Genomic DNA, 24,326 nt, shown 5'->3' on the forward strand with positions numbered 1-24,326 from the left:
AAAGCTCATATTGAATGGTCTAGGGTACTACCAGGGGCCGTCTCTTTACAGAACTGCTCAGAGACAGCGACTTTTGGAGATTTTTTTCCGACAAGTTGCAAAAGAACTTGGTATGTCTTGCTCTCAAAAGCAGGACCTTTTTATCTCGAATTCTACCAGCATGGGCCATGCTACTGTGTCCTGTGGTGGAAAGCACCTTGACAAATAGCTTCATATCCAAGCTCTCTCCTCCCCCCTCCACAAGTGAGCACAAAGGGCAAATACCCTACGGGAAGGAGACACCCCAATGTAGTGTGTTCAAGAACCTTCCTGGGGTTCTTAACCTAGAAAGTGGGCTAATTCAAAGCCCTTCCCAACCTGGCTCGAGACTACCTTTCTAGACTCAGCGCGTGCTTCTCCCCTTCACGCACTTCAGCTTAGCTGTTCCCATTGGTGCACTTTTGCCAGACTGTCCCTTCCATGCCTGGAACGCACCTGCCTTTTATAATTCCCAGCTTCCCTCAAAGCTCATCTCACATGCCAGCCATCTCCCTCACAAGGCCTTTCCCGAGTTCCCCAGCAAACATCCTCCTAAATTGTCTTCTGTGCATTCTGTACGTGGTCTATAGCGGTTAATCTGTGTACCAAAAGAATGTAAGCCCCTTGAGGACAGGGTGACACTTTTGTCTTTGAATTCCCTAACGTGTAGTACAGTATTTTGCACTTAGTAGTTTAATAAATGGTTATGGATTGATATATGTTGTTTCCCCCAATATAAGGTGATCTTGAGGGGACGGACTAATTCCTTTTTGGCTCTGTATCTTAGGCCACAGTAAGCACCTAATGAAGTCAGCAGACTGATAGATTATCTCGGGCTGTTTATTTCCCGGGTTGATGTGGGGGGGGGGAGTTGGGGAGAGAGTTGAAGGGATGGGATTGGAGGGGTGAGATGGGGGGGAGGTAAGGGGTGCGGTGGGACTGTGGAGAGGACGGGCTGCGCGGTTCGAGGTGGCCGGCAGCCAGCTGTGTGACGGAACAGACGCCTTCCCCGAGGCGCCCGCCCCCCAGCGTGCCCCTGAGCCCGAAGACTTTTCTAGGGGTTCCCTAGCTCCTTAGAGCCGGCGGAGGGGCGGAAGGGAACGATTCCTCGGGGCGGGGCCAGCTTGCTCTCTCTCTGGCTCTCCAGGCTGGGATTGCTGTCTTTGACCAGGGCTGGGCCAGGCGCGCGGGTGGGGTGCAGCAGCAGTAGCTGGGGTAGCGCCTTGCGGGCCGCGGCCGGCCACGTCCCGGGCTCCCGGGCTCCCGGGCCCCGCCGCTCCCCCTCCGGCCGTGGCTAGGCGAGAGGGGCGCCCGGCGGCCAGAGCCCGCCCAGTGCGGGAAGGCGGCCGCGCTCCTATCCTGGCCGCGGGCTCTGGTCACGCGGGGCCACGAGCTCTGGGGGCGCGGGGCAGAGGGAGCTCGGGGGGTGGAGGAAGGTGGGCGGTGGGAGGAGCGCGGCAGGCTGGACGGGACGGGGCTGGGCGGGGCGGACCGCGCCGGGCCTGGCCGGGCTGGGCTCCGGAGCGGGGCTGAGCCAGCCGAGCGGAGCCGAACCGAAAGGGCCAGAGCGCAGAGCGGCCGGCCAGGGACCCACTGCGCCAATGCTGCTGACGCTGGCTTGCGGCTCGATCTTCTTTCCCGGCTTCTTCGTGCTCTGCTCCTGGGGGCTACACCAGGCGCTTCCCCAATGGAAGGTCATCGACTGTTTGACGTTCAGCAATAGGTACGCGATGACAGCCTCTCCAGATGCTGCAGCAGCTGCTGCTCTTGGTGGTGCTGGCCATTAAGCGGGGGGTCCGGGGACCCCAAGCTGCCCGCGCCATGCTGCGCTAGGCGGGGCGGGGAGGGGGAGGCGCGGCCGGCAGGAAACCGAAGTGGGATGTCTGCCCCTCCCTCTCCTTCCCTCCTGCCTGCCGACCCTTTCCGCGGACCCTCACCGGGACAGCAGGGATAGCGCAGGGCAGGGGACTGCTCAGATCTTTGGGGCCAATGTGGATTGGCTCGGGGGGTTTCTGTCTCTTAGGAACTGATGCCGCAGGTTTAGCCATGGCTCTGCAGGGAGTGGGGAAGTCCTTAGGGGTTTGGAAGTCCGAAGTAGAACAGATCACCGTCTCTTCGCTGTTCCCCAAGATTGGTGATGAAGCATCTCTCTCTTTTTTTCCCCCCCTTCTACTGTTAGGCTAGTTTCTTCAATCCAGGCTGTCCTGGCTTCTGCCTCTGGGCTCCTCATCCTTTGGTCCTGCAATGATGTAGTTAACTGCAGGTAAGTGCTAATGTCAGTGGGAGAGGAGTAAACATCCCGGCAGGGGATCTTTTGGGTTCGGGACTGCTTATTAGTGGCTTCCAGGCACCCCTTTATCAGTACCACCATTAGGCTGCTGATTATGGGAGTTAAGGAAGGACTTTCTTGTCTCCTCCCCTTCACCCAGTTTCCTTTCCCACCTTCAAGAACGATGTGAGGAAATTCTAGTGAACATACCAGGGAGTATTGATGTTGGTTTAATAGTTTTCAGTCGTGTCCGACTCTGTATGACCCCTTTTTTGGGGGGGTTTCCTTGGCAGAGATACTGGAGTGGTTTGCCATTTCCTTCTCCAGCTCATTTTACAGATGAGGAAACTGAGGCCAACAGGGCTAAGTGACTTGCCCAGGGTCACACAGCTAGTGTCTGAGGTCAAAGTTGAACTCCAGTCTTCCTGATTCCAGGCTGGGTGCTCTATTCACTTCACCCACTTGCACTAGGGAGTATTGATAATGCCTCCTAATGTGGCAGTCTTTGAAAGAAATGTGGTCTAATAAGAAGAGAATGAAGATTTTAGTCCCAGGCTCCAACATGAGATAGTGTGAACCCAGGTCCAAAAATAAAAATGTATGTGTGTGTGTGTGTGTGTGTGTGTGTGTGTGTGTGTGTGTATCTGAGGTTTCCCCACTTGCTTGTGGGAAATAATGCAGAATTTCAGGGCTGTGATATAAATAAATAGCTCAGTATATGGGACACACTTGGTGCTTTTAGAAAGTAAAGTGTTACGTCCTTCCTTTTGCATGGTGTGGGGGGGGGTGCTACGGGTGTGGAATAGGGCATATACTGTCAGGCAGGGTTGATGAATGAGTTGGTTTTGCTGAACTGCTTTTTCCTTTTTATTCTTTATTACAAGAGAGTTTCCTGGGGGAGAGAAGGGGAGGAGGAGGGATTTGTTTCAAAAAGGTGATCTAAAGACAAACGGTTTAAAAAATAGGACTAAACTGTTTTTTTTCCAAAAGCAAATTACTAAGTAGAACTGAAAAAAAAATTGTTGCCTTTTGTTTTTACATCAGTCATTTCCCCTTAGCCTTCATACTCTCCCCAACCCCCTGAACTTTCCTTATAACAAAGAAAACATTTAGGCAAATTTATTTGGCAGATAATATGATGATACTTAACAGTATATATTGCATTCCACATCTGTAGTCCCCATCTTTCTCCTGAGAGCAGAAATTTATCATTTCTTCAGACCAAAGATTCTAGAAAACATGTTTTAGGATAGGGAATTGGGGCTCTTCATTTTTTCAAAAGCCTACTCTTCTTTGGTCAGCCCCTTGGCAGTGCCAATGTGGTAGATCTTTCAGATTAAAAATAGCCTTCCCCAACAGCAGCTGCCCTGCCCTTTTCTCTAGACCCTCTCATCCCTGGCAAAGCTGCGATTCTTGATGATCATCCTGGGCTCCTTTTTAGAGAACCATCTCAAGTAGGACACATCCGAAACGAGGCGGGAAGGGGGAGAAGTCCTCATCTGTCCACAATGCACAGGAATACGGCGCTTCATTCCTTGCAGTATGTTTTAAACAGACACCAGACGGTCTAGGTTTGAGTGACCTGTGGCTGTGAGTTTTCGGTGGCTCCATCGAGTAGGGCAGTTCAGAGTATCTCATCCCACTTCTTGCATCACTTTTCCCAGCCCCAGGCTCTTGTTCTTCCACACTAGATTACATGGTAGGGGGAAACCGATCTTGGAAGCCCTCCCTTTGTATTGCTCTTCACTGGTCCCCTTCATTTGGAAATGGGCTCTGTAAGATGAACTTGCTTTACCATAGAGACTAGCATGTCCTCATACGGACTTTAACAAGGGCAGAATGAACTTAAAAGTATGTTAAAGCTGGAAAGGAATTTCATTCCCCTTTACAGATGAGAAAGCTGAGGTCTTGATAATTGCCCAAAGTTATCATATAGGTCTTAAGTCCCATAGTCCAGATTTGAACCTAGGTCTTCTGAAAGTCCAGGAGAGACAACTGACCTTGGAATCAGATGAAACCTATATACGTTCAAAGACTAGCTTTCTAACACTAGCTGTTTGACCTTGGATAAGTCACAGAATCTCAGTTTCTCTAACTGCAGAGCAGAGAATGCTTGTGTGACACACCTCACAGTTTTGTTGAAAGGAAAACACTTTGCAAACCCTTAAAAAGTTATAGAAAATGAGCTGTAATTTTTGCTACACAGTGGCTGACAGATGCCGAAATACTAGTGTGACAATGGACAGATTTGTGGTCTACTCTCTTAGCGCCCCAGACAACAAAGATTCTAATCACAAATGAAGCGCTGACCTGCACTGGTGCAGGGAGTTTTAGGAAGTTCCCTACACTGATGCAATTACCCCTCTGTCATCTATCGACTCCTTCATTTTGCAAAGGAAAGGAGGTCCAGAAAGCTAAAGGGTCCAAGGTCACAGAGCCGGTCTGTTGTAGGCTGAGACTCTGATGCTTGGGCTTGAATCCATGCCATTCAGGATGAATTCATCTTACGGCCTTGGGTTTTATGCTCTGATTCCCATCACCTCTTCAGAAGTAACTAGGTGATGTTACTGTAGGCTGTGGATTATAAGAGAAATGAGGCTGTGACTCTCATACATAGGAGTTCTGGGCTGGGTTGTGTTTCCTCTCATTGTAAACTTATTTATTACTAATAAAGATAAACATAATGGGATACATCCTTGGTTTCCAAAAATACAGGCTAGGTAGTGGTTTGTACGAAAGCTGGATTTGAAGGTGTAGCAAACTCAATATGACTGATATGAGACCAAGGACCGTTATCTCAACTACTCTGCCTAGAAAGAGGGAGATGAGTTATGTGCCCTTAGGCAGGCCACATTTGGGGAGTAGTGTCTTTAGTTCTGGAGGCAGCTAGGTGGTGCAGTGAATATAGCACCAGGCCTGGAGTCAGGAAGCTCTGAGTTCAAATCCTGCCTGGGACACTTACTAGCTGTGTGACCCTGGGCAAGTCACTCAACCCTGTTGAATAGCCTCAGCTTCCTCACCTGTCAAATGAGCTGGAGAAGGAAATGGCAAACCGCTCCAGGATCTCTGCCAAGAAAACCCAAAAGGCCTGATGTAACTCAACAACAAAACCAGTTATATTGAAATAGTTATCAAAATACTTAAAAGTAAAAGTTCATGGACCCCTGATATAGAGGGACGTGAAAGCCCTCTAAGTAGCTGAAGGATGGTCCGATGGAAGAGAGATCAGCCTTAACTGGGAGCAATAGGGGAATGGGAGTGGAGGTTACCCGTGAGGCAGGTTTAGGCTAGATGTGAGGAGAAACTTCCCCAGAACTGGAGCTGTCCAAGTGTGGGACCGGCTGCTTCAGGAAGGCCATGGATCTTCTGTCACTGGAGTCTTCAGTTAGAGGCTGGATTGGCACCAGTTGGGAATGTGGTAGGAAGGATTTCTGGTCTAGGTAGCCATTCAAATTTTTGCCATCTCTCAGATTGTCATTTAGTGACTCTGTAGAGCTCTGAACCAGCAAGGAAAAATGTCCCCCAACTGCTTTCATCTTGTCCTGGTGATTCTGAAGCCTGCCTTTCCAAACCAAAAGGACTGAAATAGACTGAATGAGCTGCCATGACCCTAAGCTTCTCTAACACACTGGTTCCAAGGCTCAAGTGGAGGCTACATATTGCAGAAACACATGATCAATTTCTGCAATTAAAGACATGATGTACAGCTTGTGAAAACAAAAAAAAAGGGGACAAAGGCAAGCTGCAAATTTCTGTAAACTATTTGAAATAAGAACATTTCCACATCAGCCCTTTGAGGCAAAGGGAATGGGGGAGAAATTCTGGACTTTACTTCCTCATAGGGATTCTTAATGGTATAATACCTAAAATTTCATATTGCTTTTAAATAGGGCTTCTTAACCTTTTTGTATAATGGACTCTGTCAGCTGTCAATGACTCCCTTCCACTATCTTGTGCTGAAGTCTTTCTCAAAGGCATAAAATAAAACATAGAATTATGAAGGAAATTAGATTGAAAGATGACTATTTTTACCTTTTTTCATTTTTAAAGAAACTTCATGGGCTCAGGTAAAGAACCCATATTAAGTTCTTTGGATGAAATTGTCTGAATTTTTTAGAGATTCTAGATCTTTTCATTTTCAAGCCACCCGTGATGGAAGATCTTAATAGAACCATGACATAGAGAAAGAAAGCAGGAGGCCATGAGTTAGGACACTTCAAGTTTGGCTTCATCTCTGTGGAGGAAAAAATATTAGGTTTATGACTTCGTCCTTCTATTTGTAAAAGGTCACCCTTTTACGTAGGCAGCAGGCAACATGGGACAGTGGAAACACAGAATAGAAGGGCTGGAAGACCTGAGAGGACATTCAGGCCAAATCTCTCCACTATTAACATACTCAAGGAGTGGTTACCCAGCCTTTGCTTAAAAGCCTGTAAACATGCCTTCAAGTGGATCCTGGCTCTCTGTGTGACCTTAGGGAAGTTAGTTAACCTCGGTGGGTTAGTTTCCTCACCTGCAAAATGAGGACTGCACAGATCAGGGCTCCTTAAACTTTTTCCACTCGAGACTCCTTCATCCTGGGGTTCAGACCACAGTTTAAGAAGTGCTGATCCAGATCAGGGCTTAACAATCTTTTTAATGGCACAGACCCCTTCTCAGACCATTTTAAATAATGGAAGAATTGCTCCATTTCAGTTGGAGGTTAGAGAAAATAAAGATGCCATTTTTTCCCCAATCCAAGTTCACAGACTCCAGGTAAAGTCTGTTCAGCCCTAAATCCAATCATCTGACACTGATGATGTAGGGTTGTTGTAAGAGACCCTGAATCTCCTGAAAGGTCTTCAACAAATACCCAAACATTTCACCACCATAGACTTCATTTGGTCTTCTTTGACTTTTCTTTAACGAGTGCAGTACTGGAGGGCCTTTCTGTCCCCCCGGCTGAATCTTGCATTTATTCTCTTTCAGATTTTTTGCTCACTAGACCCTCCAAAACCTTGTGAATTAAGTAGGACAGATTGTCGCCATTTTCCCAATGAGCCTAAGACACAGAGCAGTGAAAGGCTTTGCCCAAATGCACAGAGCTGATTAATAAGGGTGCCAGGACCAGGAACCCTGTGTAGTTAAGTCACTCCTTATCTCTAAAGACCTTTGCCGTAGAGCTGCAATTATGCATTATGGTAAATAATGGTGTTACCAGAGCATTCCCTTAAAGGCCAGACCCCTCTTGCTTTTACTAGGCTTTCAGGAGCTTTCTTGTATTTTCAGAGGGGGTAGTTATTCTAATTGTGGAATTGCTTCATCCAAATCACCAGGCTGGAGATAGCCACCTCCCTAACAACCACACCTCTTCCATCAATGCATGAGCAAAGTTCAGGTAACTGATTCACGTTATAGCTACTTCATTCATTGCAGGCTAGATAGCAGCTCCCATTGTTTATTCATAGTGTAATTAAGGAACAGGAAGTCTGGGGACCATCTCAATAGGAAAACTGCACCAAATGGTTGCATCTCTCCTAGGGTACAGAAACTGGATTTTTATTATCATACACAATTTTTATATGTGGTTAGTCATTAACTGGCACTGGAGCTGCCATCTGTGGGCACTCCTGTTCCCACTTTGTCGTAGGGCATTAATAGAAGACCTTTTCGGAAAGACTTACGCTATCTGTGATGTTCAGGGGGGTGACAAGCAGCTTGTCACGGGCATTTATCTTTCAGACCAGCCCCTCTCCTCTGGGATAACCAGCCATAACTTGGTTATTTTCACACTGGTTATGCACAGGTGGCACCCAAGCTGGAATAACAGGGAAAATTGCCACAGAAGCCATCCAACAGGTTACAGCCACGCCCAGGGCTGGGGTTCTATGTTCTAGTGGGACCTCAATGGGTATGTTTGAGAGAGAGAACTGTGAGATGTGTAAAGGTAGGCTTGGGATTTTCAGACTCCAGCCTATTGAGTAATGGCACGTTGGCACCACTGGACTTAAAGTGGAAATGGGAGCTTCTACTTAATTCCCACATCAGTTTTTAAGAAGGGCCTGTTGGCAACTTTGAGGGGTGGGTAACTTGGCCATACAACAGAAGGCCAGTTAAGTCCATTACAGGGGACCAGCTAAACTAGACAAAAGAGAAATGTCTGACAGACCTGTTTAAAAAATAGCAAATGATGTCGAGTCGATTTCTGGCTTCTGTGTTTGGCTCCTTCACTGAGTTGCCTGATGTCCAAAACCTTCCTTGTGCATTTTCATTTCATTGTTTACTTAGAGCTCCTTCCTGGCAAGCATTTGGAGCGATAACCACTATATAAGTAGCAAGTGGGTCGGCATCACGCCACACTGTTACGAGTGGGCAGATCCTTGGGTTCCAGGCTTGCACAATCCGCTTTTAGAATGTTCATGTGCTTCCCTCTAGGCACTGGCTTGCTCGTGAATATATATGGGTTTTGATTCCATACATGACCTACGACCTAGGCGCTATGTACATTTGCTACTGGTACCGAAACAGAGGCGAGGATAAGAAACACTCCCTCGCCATCTTTAGGAACTTCCTCAAGCACGATCGCCTCATGCTCATGCACCATATTGTCATTCTGATCGTTCTTGTACCCATTGCACAGGTGAGTGCTGACAGGACGGGGTCACCATCACTGCAGAGGCAACTTGTGTTCCAGAACGGTGGGGGACGTTATCCATGCCTGTGGAACCATAGCTGTACCTCAGATGTCCTTTCCCTTTCCAGTTTCATTTGTTCCCTTAGATGGCTAGCTCTGGTGTGGCTGCCCAGCCCCTTATGCCAGCCATGTAGATGGTATGCCTAGAACCTTGAGTTTTTGGGGTCCATTTCATGAGTTAGCATAGCTCAAGAATTTGCCCTTTGGCCAACCTTCTCACTGTTTAGCAAGGTTTGTCCTCAGCCAGCAGGCACATCATTTGATGCAAGCCTCCACCATCAAGGTCCTTCCTACTTGGTAAGACCTACCAGTGTCCACTAGCAAATGCTCCACTGATAGGGCGTTCAAGAACTCTGGATCATCTCCATGCCATGACAAAGCATCAGTTAGGTTTGAGTAAACTTGAAAAATTAACACTGGCCCCATCCACAAGTTGTGCTTCTCTGCTCCTGCCCTCATCTCCCACAGCACTAGGCAGCCTGTGCTCTCTGTATATATAATGCAATAATCATTTTAAAAAGTGAAAACTTCAACTGGTTGAGTGTTGTGTCTTTATAATGCTAAATAGTTGCTTTCTTTTCATGGAATTGACCTAATATTTTGTTACCATGAAGGTGAAGCCTTCAGGAGAACAAGGAGCAAAGCCATTTTTGGTTTGGCTAGAACTGGATTCCCACAAACTCATAAAGGAGAGACTATTAGGGGCATGTGAGTGGGTTCCTGGGTCCCCTCCCTGGCAAGGATGGTGGTCCTCTGGCCGTGTAAATCATTTCCCAGGGATGGCAGCTGCTCAGGCACTGCTTGCCTCCACTTCCACGTTCAGCCTTTGATTTGTTCTTTGTGGTAAAGGTTCACTATCTTGGCTAGGTTGGCTCACACGCCCTGCCTGGCATTCTGCTGCCCTACTTCATCTCCAAAGGCACTGCTGCTCAGGTCCTGATGTCTTCTCCCTTGCAGGTAATAAGGGGAGAACGTGGCGACTTCTTTGTGGGCTGTATCTTCACAGCAGAATTCAGCACTCCATTTGTGTCATTCGGCAAAATTCTGATCCTGGTATGTAAAGAACCAGTGTCAGAGCTGGCAAGGAACTGATGAAAGCATCTAGCCTAACCCTTTCATTCTACAGATAAGGAAACTGAGGCCCAGAGAAGGAAAGTGGTTTGCTCTAAATCATCCCGCAACTTAATGTATGACAGAATTATAAGAAGGGACCTTGTTTTATCAATAAATTGTAGTCACAGAGAAAGCCCTTGGGTGTAGTAGTGAGGCAGGAGATCCACTGGATGGCATTATGTTCTGAGTCCTGGGGGACGGCATATCAGGTGACCCACTGTCCTAGGGCTCCCTGTAGGAGCATTTCCATGGGGGTCATTCCCATCACTAGAACTTAAAGTGTGTCCCCAGCTCTGGTCAGATCTTCCTACTGGATCACAGAATCTCAGTGGTGAGAGGAACCTCAGAGCTCACCAATTCCACTCACCCATAAGCTCTACAATCCCATCTACAACAAACCCAATAAAGGATCCAGCTTTTGCTTGAAGACCCCCAGGGAGGGGGCACCCAGCCCTTCAGAAAAGACTCATCCAGTTTGGGACAGTTCTCATGGTTAGGATTCCTCCCCTTTTATATTTGGCATAAAGCTGTCTCTGTATCTCCTCCCATTGGACTAATTCTGTCTTCTGGGGGCAGAATAAGCCTGACCCCTCTTCCATGTAATAACCTTTCAAATACTTGGACCCTAATAACAGCATTTACATGTACATATACATATTTATATATACACACACACACATATACATGTATATAAACACATGCACACATATATAGGCATACTCTACATGTAGACTATATCTTAAGGAGAGACTATATTTTATATTCTATATGTACTACATGCAGTATGTACATATATGTATACACACACACACCCCATTGAAGTACTAGAGTGTATAGATGTCTGTATATATATATATATATATATATATATGCAGGGGTCCCCAAAGTCTTAGTGCAGTTTTAAGTCTTAATAGCTTAAAACTGCACTAAGACTTTGAGGACTCCCCCCCAGTATATGTATATGTATATGTGTATAAAATATGTGTCTATAAGCACATATGTATATGTTCTATGTATATACAACACACACACATATAAAATTCAATCCAAGCAGTGATTGCCACCTCTGGTTGAGTCCAAAGGATCTCCAGAATACAGGCGTTCCCAGCAGCCCTTTGGCATCTAAGGGGGTCTCCCCCAATGACCTTTATTGCTACTGAACCCAAGCAGAAAAGGCAAAGGGGTAACTCAACCAGCTCTAGCCGCCTGATGAACCCTTTTTCTTCCCACTTCCTCTCCTTCTGCAGTGGAAGAAGCAGCGCACGTTTGCGTACAAGTTGAACGGAGTCCTGACACTGGGGACCTTCTTTCTCTTCCGCATCCTCGTCTTCCCCTTCATGTACTGGTCCTACGGCCGTCAGGAGGGGCTGAGCTTGCTGCAGACACCATTCCACATACCCTTCCTTTGCAACGTCATCAATGCCCTCCTCATCTTGCCCCAGCTCTACTGGTTTGCTCTGCTTTGCAGGAAAGCAGCCCAGATGTTTGACACTTCTCAGGCCAAAAGGGACAGTTAGTGGAGCCTATGACCCAGGGCATGCAGAAGAAGGGGTATCCTCCCACACTACCTGCCTCCTCCACATTCCATGGAACTATATGGGCCCTGGAAGGCCTGTCTTTTCTGGGAGGTAATAGGGAGGTGGAGGGGTTGGGTTTTATAAGGAACAATCACATTTCCTCCCTATGCTGCCTTTTTACAGAAGCGTATTCCCATGGATAACAACTAGGGTATTAGGTTGTGGCATATGACTAGCTGAGGAATCTTGCATATGTCCGCCAATCACTAGATGGTTTGTTAGCTCTGAGGACACTGCTGGGGTCTGATCTCAAAAAGCTGTGCAGGAGGTGCCGCAGAGGTTTGGAGGAGACAAGACAGATAGATCTGGTGACGAAGTGGCCTCTGCCAGGCTATTTGCACACTGACTTAACAGTCTGGTTTTTGCACATCCTTCTGCTCACCTCCTTTGACCAAGGAACAGCCTCTACTGGACCAGCAGGACCAAAGCAACATTTTGCTGATTACCTGTGCATATTCTGGGAATAAGGGACAAGAACTGGGGCAGCAGTTTTTTTTTTCTTTCCTAGGATGACATCCCAAGTTTCAAGTACCTCCATTTCCCTTCACTCTTCCCCTGGTGCCAATGTTTAATACTCACATCCACTGTCTCCCGGGCTGGGATGGAGAGAGAATGGTACCAAGGAGCCCACAATTTTTACAGGACACCAGTTGTGTCTGTTTCAAGTTAGCAAGCCAAGTTAGGGAAATCAGGACCATTAAATGGTAAACCCTACTCTCCGCATACTTCTCCCTCGCATCCAGTCTGTTCTCTGTCCATATGCACAAGACTGCCTGACTTCTGGTAAAAAACAGGATTTTAACAGCTCCCCAAACTACAGCTCACATTCTTCTCAAGATGAGATTCCAGTGGCCTTAGAAAAAATTCATGTCTGGAGTACTAAATGTTTTTCCTATTTTCCTTATAACCTACCCTTCTGACCAAAACCATGTGTCCTTGACAGCTTAACTACCCTAGAAAGGAGTCTAACACAAATACCTAGGCCCAAATGATCGCTGCATCCTCCTCTCCACATGGTCAACCCCCCTTGTCACCAGCTACTTTTCAATAGGAGACCCAGGTGCCAACTCTAAACATTCCTCATAAAAACAGGATGTTTTAGGAATTATGCCTTGGCAAAGTATTAGAACTTTTTAAAAAAATCAGGTTATCTTCCCATCAGTTGTGATTCCATTGTCTTTTAAAAGTGGCAGTTTATTTAACAGTAATGACTTGTTTCAGACTCTTGCTGTCTGTCTCAGTCTAATGGGTGCTGTTTTTCTGAACCTATAAAATGCTATACAAGTTTTAGGCTTGTCCTGATGTTTTGTTTACTGATAATTTATCTGAAAGAAAAAATTCCCTCACGGAGATGAAACTGCATTAATATTTTTCCTACTTACTCTCATCATGAAAGACATCAATAAAGATTTCTTTTTAAAGCCATTCGATGGAAGGAGTGACCATTGTCTGCTTCTCTTTTATCTCAGAACATACCTGGGTATCTTCAGAATTATCTTGCCTCAGTCTAAGAGGGATTTCCTGCAGCCTGGGCCAGCTCCCAATGTGGTCTTGGTGGGCACTGGGGGGGAGGGTCCCAGCTGTCCCATTTCCCTTCAGTCTGATCTCAGTGAGGAAATCGGCCATCAAGCTCCAGGCACAATGACAGCCAAACTCTGGATTTCCAAAGAACAGGCCTGATAAGAACTGACTTTTATTGCTGCTGCCCCATACAATAAGAGCCTCCTCCTCTTGATGCCATCTGTCCAGCACCTGCTATCAGCACTCATGTTACATTCCAAACACCTTTTTCCATCCCTCCCTCCCTCGTAACCTGTGGACCAATCCATCCGCCCACTTGTTGGGCAATGGTTCAAGAGGTCTGGTCATGGACAAAGAAGATCCTCTCCAGTATGACTTGAGGCTGCAACAAGTCCAATGAGGAGGATTTCAGAGGGTGTTGGAGCCTAGCAGTGGTGCTTTGGGACCAATTATAAAAGGATGGGAAAGGTTCAAAAGAAAAGGTAAATTTTATTATCACTATTACAAATGCCCAAGAAAGTATCTTCTTCTTCTTTATATACTGCACCCTTGGTGTCTCTTGCCTCTCCTATTTCCTAGGATTGTGAAAGGAAGTTTTTGCATCCCGTCTAGCTCCGAGTCTGCCTCGCTTCCAGGGAAGACCAATACTTCCTGGTGTGGGTCATCAAAAGCTGTTGATCTTCTGTAGTAAAGTTTTCCGTTGTTCCCTCGGGCCAACGTTCTCGGCGACGGATTTGAGGAAGTGCTGCTCATTTGCCTTCCGGAGCAGGGCATTTGTAGATGTGTCACTTTTGCTGAGGACTTCATAGTAAGAGAGGATCTCCAGGGCTAGAACATAGAGGGGCTCACAGACCTCCTCAGGAAGCATGGCCATGATGTGGAGGATGTGACAGAAGAGCTGAGTGTAAACAAACAAGGTTTCTTGTGTCAAGTCTTTCTCCTGTCCTTGAGCCCACGGGCACAGGGACTGGACCTTGATGGAGTCAAGCAGATCGGTCAGGCTGCTGCAAATGAGCTTGACCACATGGCTCCAGCCTTCGGCAGGAAGCCAGTTGGAACAGCTGGGGCTGCAAAGGAACTGGAAACCTCTCAAGAAGAGCACAGAGAGCTGCAGCTCTTGGGCAAAGGGTTTCAGGTTGAGCAGTGGAACAAACTGAACATACTCGAGACTGTACGGGACGTGCAACAGTTGTTTTTGCAAAAGACGCCTGGTCAGCTGGTGCAGGCATTTCCACTCACTGGGGCTGCACCAAGGTAAGACTTGCACCAAGGCCACGAGGAAGCCCTTGCTGAAGAAGCTGACCTCCTCGGGGTTGCCCGTGTCCACAGCTAGGAGGGAGAGCATGTGCTCACAAGTGTCAACAGAGATACAGCAGCACTCCATCCAGGCCAGAAGGCCCGTGCCAGGCCCATAGGCCGGGTGATTCTGTGAGGTCCAGTCGTCCTCAGAAAGCTTGCAGATCTCAAAGAGTGTGGCTGGCACTTCACACTTAAAATGACCCTTAAAGACAGTCCGAAGCCGCAGGCCCACGGTCCAGTCAAGCTGCTCTGTCTTCCGGTGCAGCCAGGACAAGGACTTGGTCCAGTTCTCTGGACTGGGGTTGTCCTCCTTGGGCAGCATTGCCTCACAGAGCTGCTCGAGGATGCCAATCACCAAATCTTTAGAGTCCAGTGAGAGGTGCCGCTTGGCCTTGGGGTGCTGCCAATACTTGGTGTAGCTGTCTAGCAGCTGGCACAGAGTGAAGAGGAGGGGAAATGGGGAACAGGAAAGGAGCGAGGAGCCATCAGAGTGTGGCTTTGCTTCTAGAGCCTGAACGAAGATCTTGAGACAAAGGTCCACCTCTTCCACATGCAGTGTCAAGTAAGGTAGGACAAACACTTTAATTACCTCCTCAGGCGCCAGAAGAGGGGTCAAGGGGGATAGTGCTGGTCTCTTGCTGTGGGGGATCCATTAGGTAGCTAAGAAACTCCAAAAACTGCTTCTCCTCGTTGGCTGATGAAAGCTTCCCCCAGATGGTTTCTTTGAGACATGCCACCAGCAGAGAGGTGGTTGAGTTTAGGTCCTGCTCTCCCTCAGTGAACCTGAGGGCAGGGAAGGCACTCAGGATCTGTGCCAGGAACCTGGGAGCCCCAAGATTGACCATGGCGAGGCTGCACATCTTCTTCACCGTGGCCTCTGGGTGCAGCACCATCAGCCTGGCCACAGACGCAATGGCTTTGGCAAGGCCTTGCTCGGAGGCACTCTGGGTGATCTGGTTGAATGCCATGTTCAGGTCCTCCGGGAAACCCTCCATGTAAGTGACCAGCTTCTCCGAGAGGCCCTTTCCCCCCCAGGAGCTCAAGATGCCCGACAGCACTTTGTTTTTGTCCAGCAGAGAGAGCTCGGAGTAACAGTCCAGAATCAAGTCAGTGACTTCTTCTGCCTGCGCCTGGGGGACCTCTCGGCCTGACGTGTTGACTGCCGTGACTGTTTCCAGCAGCTTCATTACTAAGCCTGGCTCCCGGAAAAGGGCTTTGTTACTTCCGAGGCAGTCCAGCCACTCGGCTGAGAAAGCCCACTTCTTCTCAGACGCAAAGATGTAGCACATCTCCATGTGCCGGTCCATCTTCTGCCCAATGATGGCCATGGCGATCGAGGCAGTGATGTCCTCTGAGCTCCTGCCCTTCAGAGTTGGGTTGGTCTTCCTCAGGAAGTTCTTAACGCACTCGGCCAGCTCCGAGACCATCTGGCCCTCCTCCTTTGAGAGATCCCTGGTGTCCCGGTAGCCCTCCAGGTTCTGGTTGAAGGAGGTCAGGCTGTCACACAGGCGATAGCTCCCATAACTCAGCCTCTCGCTGCTGTTGAGCATGGCCTGCAGCTCCTCCCCCCACTGCTGCAGCAGGCTGTGCAGGTACCCAAAGCCGACGAAGAGCGTCTCATTGGGCAGCTTGGCCAGTGAGGTCAGGCTCACGTCCCGCTCGGCCTCCTTCACCTTCTCTGCCAGGCCCTGCTGGTGGTAAGGGTTCTGGGTGTCAGAATTCCACAGGGAGATGAGCGTTGCGAGCTTGTCCAAGTACACGGTGATCGACAGCTCTTGAGGGTCTTCCTCCACCAATGCAAAGACGGTGAGCATGTCGGCCAGGTTAGCCACGGCACAGCACTTCAGGCTGGGGGCCGTGATGTTGTTCTGGATCTGCTTGAGGCCATCCAGCAGGACCTCCAACAAAGACATGATCGGGCAGGCATCTGGGTCGGCCTTGAATCTCTTTGGTGGATGGGAGAATTCATCTGAAGACGATAGGTACTTGTGTGCCATTGTCCGAAACTGGGTGAGCAAGGGGTCCTCTGGGTCCACTTTGTGCTTCATCATTTCCCACCAGACATCCAAAAAGAAGGTCACGTCTTCTAAGGATGTGTCGCTGGCCACATGCTCCACAAAACGTTCCAGTTCTGAGCGGCAGATGTTGGAAGGCAGGGCCATCAAAAGCTGGATGAACAGCCCTGATGCCTCGAGGGACTTGAGCAACTCAAAAAGGATGGTGTGGTTGATGGTGGGGATCATGTTCCCCACTGAGAAGAAGATGTCTTCTTGCCACCGAGCATCTGTGTCTGAAGGTGTGACAGGGCAGGGCTGGAGGACCTTGGCCCAGATGATGATCAAAGCTTTCTTGGTCCAGGCCTGGGGGTGGGACTGGGCAATTGCAGAGGAGATCTCTCGCAAGGCTTCAATGATGGGCTGTCCAACTTGCTCCCAGTCAGACTTCTTGAGTTCTGCCAGAGCCTTTGGGCTGAACAGCTGCTCGGCCAGCAGGAATCCCCCATGAAGAATGGTTGTTTCTTCACAGATATTCAAGGGTCCTGTGTGAAAGGAAAACATACAGGATGAGCAGAGACAAATCTTTCAGGACAATAAACAAAAAGGTTTCCTGGAAACACACCCTTTCTTCTTAAGGAAATGGCCATCTAAAATAGGCTTCACATGCCAAGGAGCATTCTTGCATGCACTGAATTGGCACCTCCTGCTGACTTCAGGTGGCTTTGCCCCACTGCCACCTGGAAACATTATAGAAACATGGCTACCTGGGCCAGCTGGAGCCACCATTTATTTGTGCTTTCTTATATATCCCTAACAAGGTTTCAGAGAGGTTCATGGATTTCAAGGAACCACTCAACCCTCCAGAATCTCTCTTCTATCAAGGAAAGCAAGCTAACTCCAGGCCTGTCCAGGACACCCTAGTAGAGCTGAGGCATCAGTATGAAACCAAGAACATGCCTGAAGCTGTTCCTGTAGAACAGTATAATGCCTCTTCTTCACAGACAGAAGATGGAGGAGACTCCTTTCTCCAGAACCTTCGTGAAATTACATGTGGATGCCAAAACTTCTCTTGTGCGGGTTATTTCTGGGATAAGGGGAAAGCTTCCTGAAGATGGTTTCTTTGAGACACACCACCAGCAGAGAGGTGGCTGAGTTGGGATCTTGCCCTCCCTCAGTGAACCTGAGGGCTCTCCTGTCTCTGCCTCTTTGGTGTGGCCCCCTCACCTCCTTCAAGACCAGCTCTAGCACTGCCTTCTCCATGGTGAGGACCCTCCTATATCTTATTTGTATTTATTTTGCATACACTCATCTATGGCATTGGAGTACTTCCCATTAGAACTGAAGCAGGGATTGTTTCATTCACTGTGCCTAGCAGAGAGCCTAGCACATAGTAGGCACTTTTAAATAGCTCGTTATTGACTGATTGGTCACACAAGAGGGTGCTGGGGTTTCTCCTCACCTTCAAGGCCAAACCTGACCTGGATGTGGCCTGCTGGACCAGGACTTCGTGGAATTCTAGCACCCCACTTCCCTTCCTAGGCTTTTCAAATTCCCTTCTGTCTTTATTTTTCTACTGAAAATGGACCTGGCCTCCAAATCAACCCATCTGAGGGTCACAGTCAAAACTGGAAAGGACCTCAGGGGCCATCCTGTCTGACCCTCTTATTTTATGGAATTGAAGCCCAGAAGGGTGACTCACCCGAGGTCATACAACTACTAAGTGGTAGCCCCAGGACTGGAGCCCAGGGCCCCTCCACTACACTGTGCCTGCCAGTGTGTGTCCTTCATTTCCTTGGGTGGATTTCTCTGCAGCACGCCGACCTCCCTACTTCCTTTGCCTTCCATGATGCTATGCCCTCCCACTATTCTGATGAGTCTCACTCCTCTCTCTCTGCCTTCTCTTCTACCTTCTCCCACCCCCTTGTAGGTGTTCTGCAAAGTTCACTCTTCACTGCTCTCCTCTGCCTTCCTACAGAGAACTCACCCTTTATAGTTTCAACTATCACCCTGACCTGAACAATTTCCAATCTGTCTCCAGCCCTGACCTCTCCCTGAACTCAGACTTCCGGGTGGAGGAGAGCACCCTTTCCGTCCCCACTTCCTCCTAGCCCCACGGATTCGGAGGCTCGTGGTCTTCCCCCCATCACGGGGCTCATTAGGAAGGGCCGGAGCCGCCCCCACCCCAACCCGCCCCCGGGCACAGAGCGGCCTCGGGGACTCCCTGGGTCTCACTTTCTCAATGGGAGGCGGAGGCCTTCGGGGGGGGGGAGGTTCCCGTGCTCGCCGGGGCCCCCCAAGTGAAGCGAGGCCCAAAGCACCCTGGGGTAACACGAGGGGCTGCGTGCAAGCGCCGGAAAGGGCTCTGGGGGCCCCAAGAGGGGATGGTGGCCAGGCCGAGGGGAGGGGGCTTCGTGGGAGGGGTCGCACAGGGAAGCGGCAAGGGCCCCTCGTGGGCCACTCCTTTGCCAGGGGTCTGGGTGAGTTGGGATCTTGCCCTCCCTCAGTGAACCTGAGGGCTCCCCTCTTTCTGCCTCTTTGGTGCGGTCCCCTCCACCTCCGGGAGGCCGGGGATCTCCGTGTCGCCCCTGCGTGTTTCCTTTCGGGGTTGGGGTGGGTTTTCTCGTCTGTTACGAGGGGGGAGGGGCGCGATTCCGGCCCGAGACCCGTCCCTGCCTCAGGCACCCGCGCCAGGAGCCCAGCACGTGGTGGGGTCCCTTCCTCCTTGGGGCCTCGGTCTGCTCCTCGGTGAGGGCCCCCATCCTCTCCCCGCAGGCCCCTTCTGCCCTGGCCTCCTCCCAGCCCGCCTCCCGGCGCAAGGCTCCCGCCGGCTCCCCCTCTACACTGCCGGATTCACGGCTGGGGGGGGGGTGAGGCGGGAGCGCCAAGGGCTCAGCACGCATGCTCGGCCGTGCCCGCGCCCAGCGAGGCGGGGGAGGGGTGCGCGCGCGGCCGCGCAGGCGCCCAGCGTGGTTTTCCCCCCCGCCCCCCAAGCCCGGCCAGACCCGGCTCGCTCACCTAGGTCCATGGCGATGGCGATGGCGGCGGCTGCGGCGGCTCCGGTTCCCGGCGGCAGCGCTGCCCTGCGGGGCTGTCCGCTCCCCGCCTCCCTCGCGGGCTCGCGCCGCGCCCGTGAGGCCCGCTCCCGATGATTGTGGCGCGGGCGCCAGCGCACAAAGGGCTGCGCGGCGAAGCCCGACGCGCGGCCGCCCGGCCCGCAGTCCCCGCTCCGCCTCTGGCCTCCTCGGCTGCGCCCGCGTCCACTCTTCCAGCCCTCCTCCCCTTTCCCTCCTGGTCGGCAACCCGCGCCTGATTCGACCAACGAGACCCACTTCGGCCTAGAGGGGCTTCCGTCCCCCTTCCTCTCCCTCTCCCCTCCCCGTCCCTCCCCTCCCCGCCCCGACAGCTCCCCCTACCGGACCGGACCATCAACCGAGGAGTCTTCGGGCAAGTAGTGGCTAACGGGCGGCTCCTGCTTGCGCTTGGGCTCACCCGCCCTGACCCTGACCCGGGGCTGACCTCGGTCCAGAGACACTGCGAAGAGAGTGGTGTCTCCCCAGTAGACACATACAGAGTGCCCCCCAGACACCCTTCCCACATAGACATACAGTGCCCCCCAGACACCCTTCCCACATAGACACATACAGAGTGCCCCCAGACACCCTTCCCACATAGACACATACAGAGTGCCCCTCTAGACACCCCTTCCCACATAGACACATACAGAGTGCCCCCCAGACACCCTTCCCACATAGACACATACAGAGTGCCCCTCTAGACACCCCTTCCCACATAGACACATACAGAGTGCCCCCCAGACACCCTTCCCACATAGACACATACAGAGGGCCCCCAGACACCCTTCCCACATAGACACATACAGAGTGCCCCCAGACACCCTTCCCACATAGACACATACAGAGTGCCCCCCAGACACCCTTCCCACATCGACACATACAGAGTGCCCCCAGACACCCTTCCCACATAGACACATACAGAGTGCCCCTCTAGACACCCCTTCCCACATAGACACATACAGAGTGCCCCCCAGACACCCTTCCCACATAGACACATACAGAGTGCCCCCCAGACACCCTTCCCACATAGACACATACAGAGTGCCCCCCAGACACCCTTCCCACATAGACACATACAGAGTGCCCCTCTAGACACCCCTTCCCACATAGACACATACAGAGTGCCCCCCAGACACCCTTCCCACATAGACACATACAGAGTGCCCCTCTAGACACCCCTTCCATAGACATACAAAGAAGTGTCTCCCCCATAGACTCCCCTTCCATAGACACATGCAAAGAGTGCCCCCCAGACAGCCTCTCCTGTAGATACATATAGAGTCTCCTCATTGACACGTAGACAGACCCCCCCCCCGACATGTACATACAGCACGTCCCCATAGACCCTTCCAGGACATCACTTCAGTGTCCCACAAGCACCTCAAACTCATTTGTTCAAACCTAAGCTTGGTTTTCTTTTCCCCTCTGGACTTCCTCTTCCTCTTCCTCTCTGCGGCTCCCTTAAGCTGAGCTCTTTTGCCATGGTTGGTAACTTTGGCGTTATCTTTGCCTCCGCCTTTCCCTTTCCCTTTCCCTGTTGCCATACTCCTATCCCAATTCTCTTTGGGATACCACCATTCTTGTAAGTCAAGTGGATTTGGGGTGTTCCTGTGTAAAGACCAGTACAGCTGTCACTCCTCAAATCCCGAATACGTGTGTGGCTTCAGCAGGATTATCTAGATATGGCAGCCCTCTCCTGAGGGGTCTTCCCACTTCTAATTCCACCGCCCTTCCTGCCTCAGCCATGATGGCCTCAGCCTTCCTAATGAATCTGGTCATGTTGAGCTCCTTAGGCCTGTCACATGGAGCCCAGGTTCCACTGCCGGGCGTTCGAGGCCCTCAGCTCCCAGCACCACCCGTTTTTCCCCCTTCTAAACCAAATCTCTGAGGTTAGATTGTCTTAGGTCATTTTTGTTCTTTTCTCTGGTGCCTGGTGTCTGGTGCCCTCTGCACACAGAAAGCACCAAATGTTCACTTTATGGTGCTTTTAAAGGTGCACAAAATGCTTTATTTGTGCAGAGGGAAAAGTTCTGTAGATTAAAGTAGTCCAAGTGATTATTATGATCCTGATTTTACAGATGAGGAAACTGAGTCTGAGAGGGCATTGATATTCCCCTTTACCTTGGTTACTCCCCTCACACAAACTGCACTCTGTGGTGGTGGTTTCCCAGGCCTAACTGACACACACAGGGAGTGTCTTCACTTTTCGTCTCTTCAGATGAATTCTATCACATTGATTGAGGGCCACTGTGTAGAGTGTTGTGATAGATCTGAGGGACAAGCTTGAAAGCCTCAGTAATAATAGCAGGGCAGTATACTAATATTTGCATATAACTACAATATGCAGAAAACATTAGATAAAAAATTGATTGCTTGGGGAGTAAGATGAAGGAAGGCTTCCTGGAAGAAATGACACATGAACTTAGGGAGAGGTGGACCAGGAGAGTGGTTAGAGAGGAGCCAGGAAAACCTGACTTGAGCTCAGTTCCCTCGGCTTCATCCTGGCTGGGTGAGCCTGGCTCCTTGAACCCAAGCCCGCTGAGCAGCCCCAGGCAAGTCTCTCTAAAACTAAGCTTGCAGAAAGGCACAGACTTGTAGAGGGTGCTTCCTCACTGGGCCTCCCATAAATACTAATAAACTGATGATAATTATGTGCCAGGCGCATGTATGAAGCACTTTACAATATCATCTCTTGTGAGCCTTTATGACAAGCCTGGGAGGTGTAGGGGGGGGCTATCGGAATCCTCATTTTATGGCTGAGGAAGCAAAGGCGGGCAGACAGAGGTTATGTGACTTTCCCAAGGTCACACAACTAGTAAATGTTCTGAGGCTGCATTTGAACTTAGGTCTTCCCGTCTGCCCCCTGTACGCTATCCACTGCATCACAAGAACCTCGATAATAAAGAAGGGGTGAAATGGAGCCATTCTAGCCTTGGAAATGGCATGAGAAAAGGAAATCAGAGGATAACCAAAAATCATCATCCTGCCCCCAAGCCTGCATTTACTGCACCCTCTACAACCCCAGCCCTTCACACATACAGTTTCTCCACTCAGTATAAACACTCTTTCCAAATGCTGAACTTTTTCTTCACATTAAATGCCCACTCATCCATCCACTGGCTCCCTGAACCTCCCTCCAGACCTCACACCAAGAAGCTCACCTCCCCATACTGAGCTTCTGTACATACTAACAACCCCGCAACATACACTAAGCATTTCCCCTAAAACACTGTTAACGTGTGCCCCCCCCAGTGCCAAGTGGTGCCCCCCAACCACACAGACATCCCACATGTCCTGTAGGGACTCATCCTTCTTGGGGGTCACAAAGGGCCCTTTGCAGGCCAAGAACTTTCTTGGACCAAACCCAATACAGACCATCCTCCCCACAGGCACCTCTGATTTCCACCCCCCTAACCCCAGGTTCCCCATAGAACCCACTGCCCCTCCCAGCTGACCTTCTTCAGACTCTCTAGTCTTGGCAGAATGAGTGGACTGCCTCACACCCCATACCATACAGGCCCCCTTCAGCCCCACGTGGCCCTTGAGTCGCGGTTCTCTTGAAATCTCTCCCCTTCTAGCTCCTGAAGACCAAGTTTCCCCTCCCCTAGAGCTAACAAGTAAAGAAAGAGGGTTCTTCACCTGTATGACCAGTGGCAACTGATGGCCCAGATAGAGTTTGAGCTGGCATGTGCAGAAGCCAAGCAGCTGATAGGCCACTTGAGTGACGAGGAGAAGCTGGTGGTGTACAGCTACTACAAGCAGGCCACCGCTGGGGACATCAACATCCCCTGCCCAGAGATCACCGACTTCAAAGCCAAAGCCAAGTGGGGAGCTTGGAATTGCCGCAAAGGGATGTCCAAGCTGGATGCCATGAAGATCTATGTGTCCAAAGTGGAAGAGCTGAAGAACAGACCTCCTTGCCCAGAGGGGGGAAAGCAACAGCTTAGAACTGAAGATACAGAGGAGGAGGACTGAATTCCTTTGAGACCATAGGAACCTAGTTAGGAACTAACTAATAAATCGCTTCAAAAGGCCTTCTCAGCATGGATTAATAGTGTGATGGGGTGGGGGAGGAGCAAATACAGATCCACTGGGGCCTGTAAGGGTTCTGAGAAGAGCTGGTACCCTGGGGCCCAGAGCCTTGAGAAATTAAGCTCTGGGCCCAGGTTTGGTCTGGAGCCAACTTCCCTCTGCCATGGTGGTTCATGGGGCTTGGTGCAGCTCTGGGGAGCCCCTTTTCATATTATGGGGAAACTATATAATGGGGAATTTTGGTGGGCAGACTTCTGGCCCTTGGTCTCACTCCAGTTCTGCCCGTGACTACTACTGGTGCATGCCCTCAGCAAGTTGGCCCTTTTTGTAATAAGTATTTTGCCTGTGCCAAAGGATTTTAGCGGGGGAAATAATAGCTGTTGGGGGGGAAGAACTGCTGCCGTATACATGCAAAATCATTATGAAGGCTCCCACTAGAACCCAGACCCAGACCTAGCAGTAAACTTGGGTGGGGGGAAAGAGTCTCGTCTTGGAAGATGGGAACATTTTTCTTCTACGTTATCTTCTTGGTCAGTTGCTTCGTACTCTTCGTGACCCTATTTGGGTTTTCTTGGCAAAGATCCTGGAGTGGTTTGCCATTTCCTTCTCCAACTCACTTTATAAATGAGGAAACTGAGGCAAACAGGGTAAAGTGACTTGCCCAAGGTCATCTAGCTAGTGTCCAGGCTCGGTGCTCTATTTACTGTGCCCACCTAGTTGCCATGCCATTCTAGGTCCTAACCAAATCAGCAG

At 50.2% G+C, this 24,326-nt stretch overlaps 3 protein-coding genes across 5 annotated transcripts; 2 read left to right on the forward strand and 1 right to left on the reverse strand.

Annotated features, from left to right (window-relative positions):
* Positions 1-1,492: 1,492 nt before the first annotated feature.
* Positions 1,493-13,075, forward strand: TLCD3A (TLC domain containing 3A). 2 transcript variants are annotated; one of them, XM_021006943.2, is made up of 5 exons: positions 1,493-1,741; positions 2,198-2,281; positions 8,702-8,906; positions 9,918-10,013; positions 11,321-13,075. In XM_021006943.2, the coding sequence occupies exons 1-5, from the start codon at positions 1,620-1,622 to the stop codon at positions 11,588-11,590; spliced, it is 777 nt and encodes a 258-aa protein (XP_020862602.1). In that variant the 5' UTR covers positions 1,493-1,619; the 3' UTR covers positions 11,591-13,075. The 2 variants fall into 2 exon arrangements, with proteins under 2 accessions (XP_020862602.1, XP_020862605.1); XM_021006946.2 differs by lacking the exons at positions 8,702-8,906; positions 11,321-13,075 and having other exon boundaries at positions 9,918-9,998.
* Positions 13,076-13,640: 565 nt separating this feature from the next.
* GEMIN4 (gem nuclear organelle associated protein 4) lies at positions 13,641-19,841 on the reverse strand. The gene is given in 3 exon segments (XM_021006942.2): positions 13,641-15,107; positions 15,109-17,009; positions 19,483-19,841. Coding segments are annotated over 3 exon segments (3,183 nt in total). The 5' UTR covers positions 19,493-19,841; the 3' UTR covers positions 13,641-13,835.
* A 6-nt stretch (positions 19,842-19,847) lies between these two features.
* On the forward strand, positions 19,848-23,576 carry LOC110222102 (diazepam-binding inhibitor-like 5). 2 transcript variants are annotated; one of them, XM_078154772.1, is made up of 2 exons: positions 19,848-19,911; positions 23,120-23,576. In XM_078154772.1, the coding sequence occupies exon 2, from the start codon at positions 23,202-23,204 to the stop codon at positions 23,514-23,516; it is 315 nt and encodes a 104-aa protein (XP_078010898.1). In that variant the 5' UTR covers positions 19,848-19,911; positions 23,120-23,201; the 3' UTR covers positions 23,517-23,576. The 2 variants fall into 2 exon arrangements, with proteins under 2 accessions (XP_078010898.1, XP_020862607.1); XM_021006948.2 differs by having other exon boundaries at positions 19,852-19,911; positions 23,150-23,576.
* Positions 23,577-24,326: the final 750 nt, after the last annotated feature.

The sequence above is a fragment of the Phascolarctos cinereus genome, unplaced genomic scaffold (assembly GCF_003287225.1).
Source record: "Phascolarctos cinereus isolate Bilbo 61053 unplaced genomic scaffold, phaCin_HiC Scaffold_5;HRSCAF=322, whole genome shotgun sequence".
NCBI lineage: Eukaryota > Metazoa > Chordata > Mammalia > Diprotodontia > Phascolarctidae > Phascolarctos > Phascolarctos cinereus.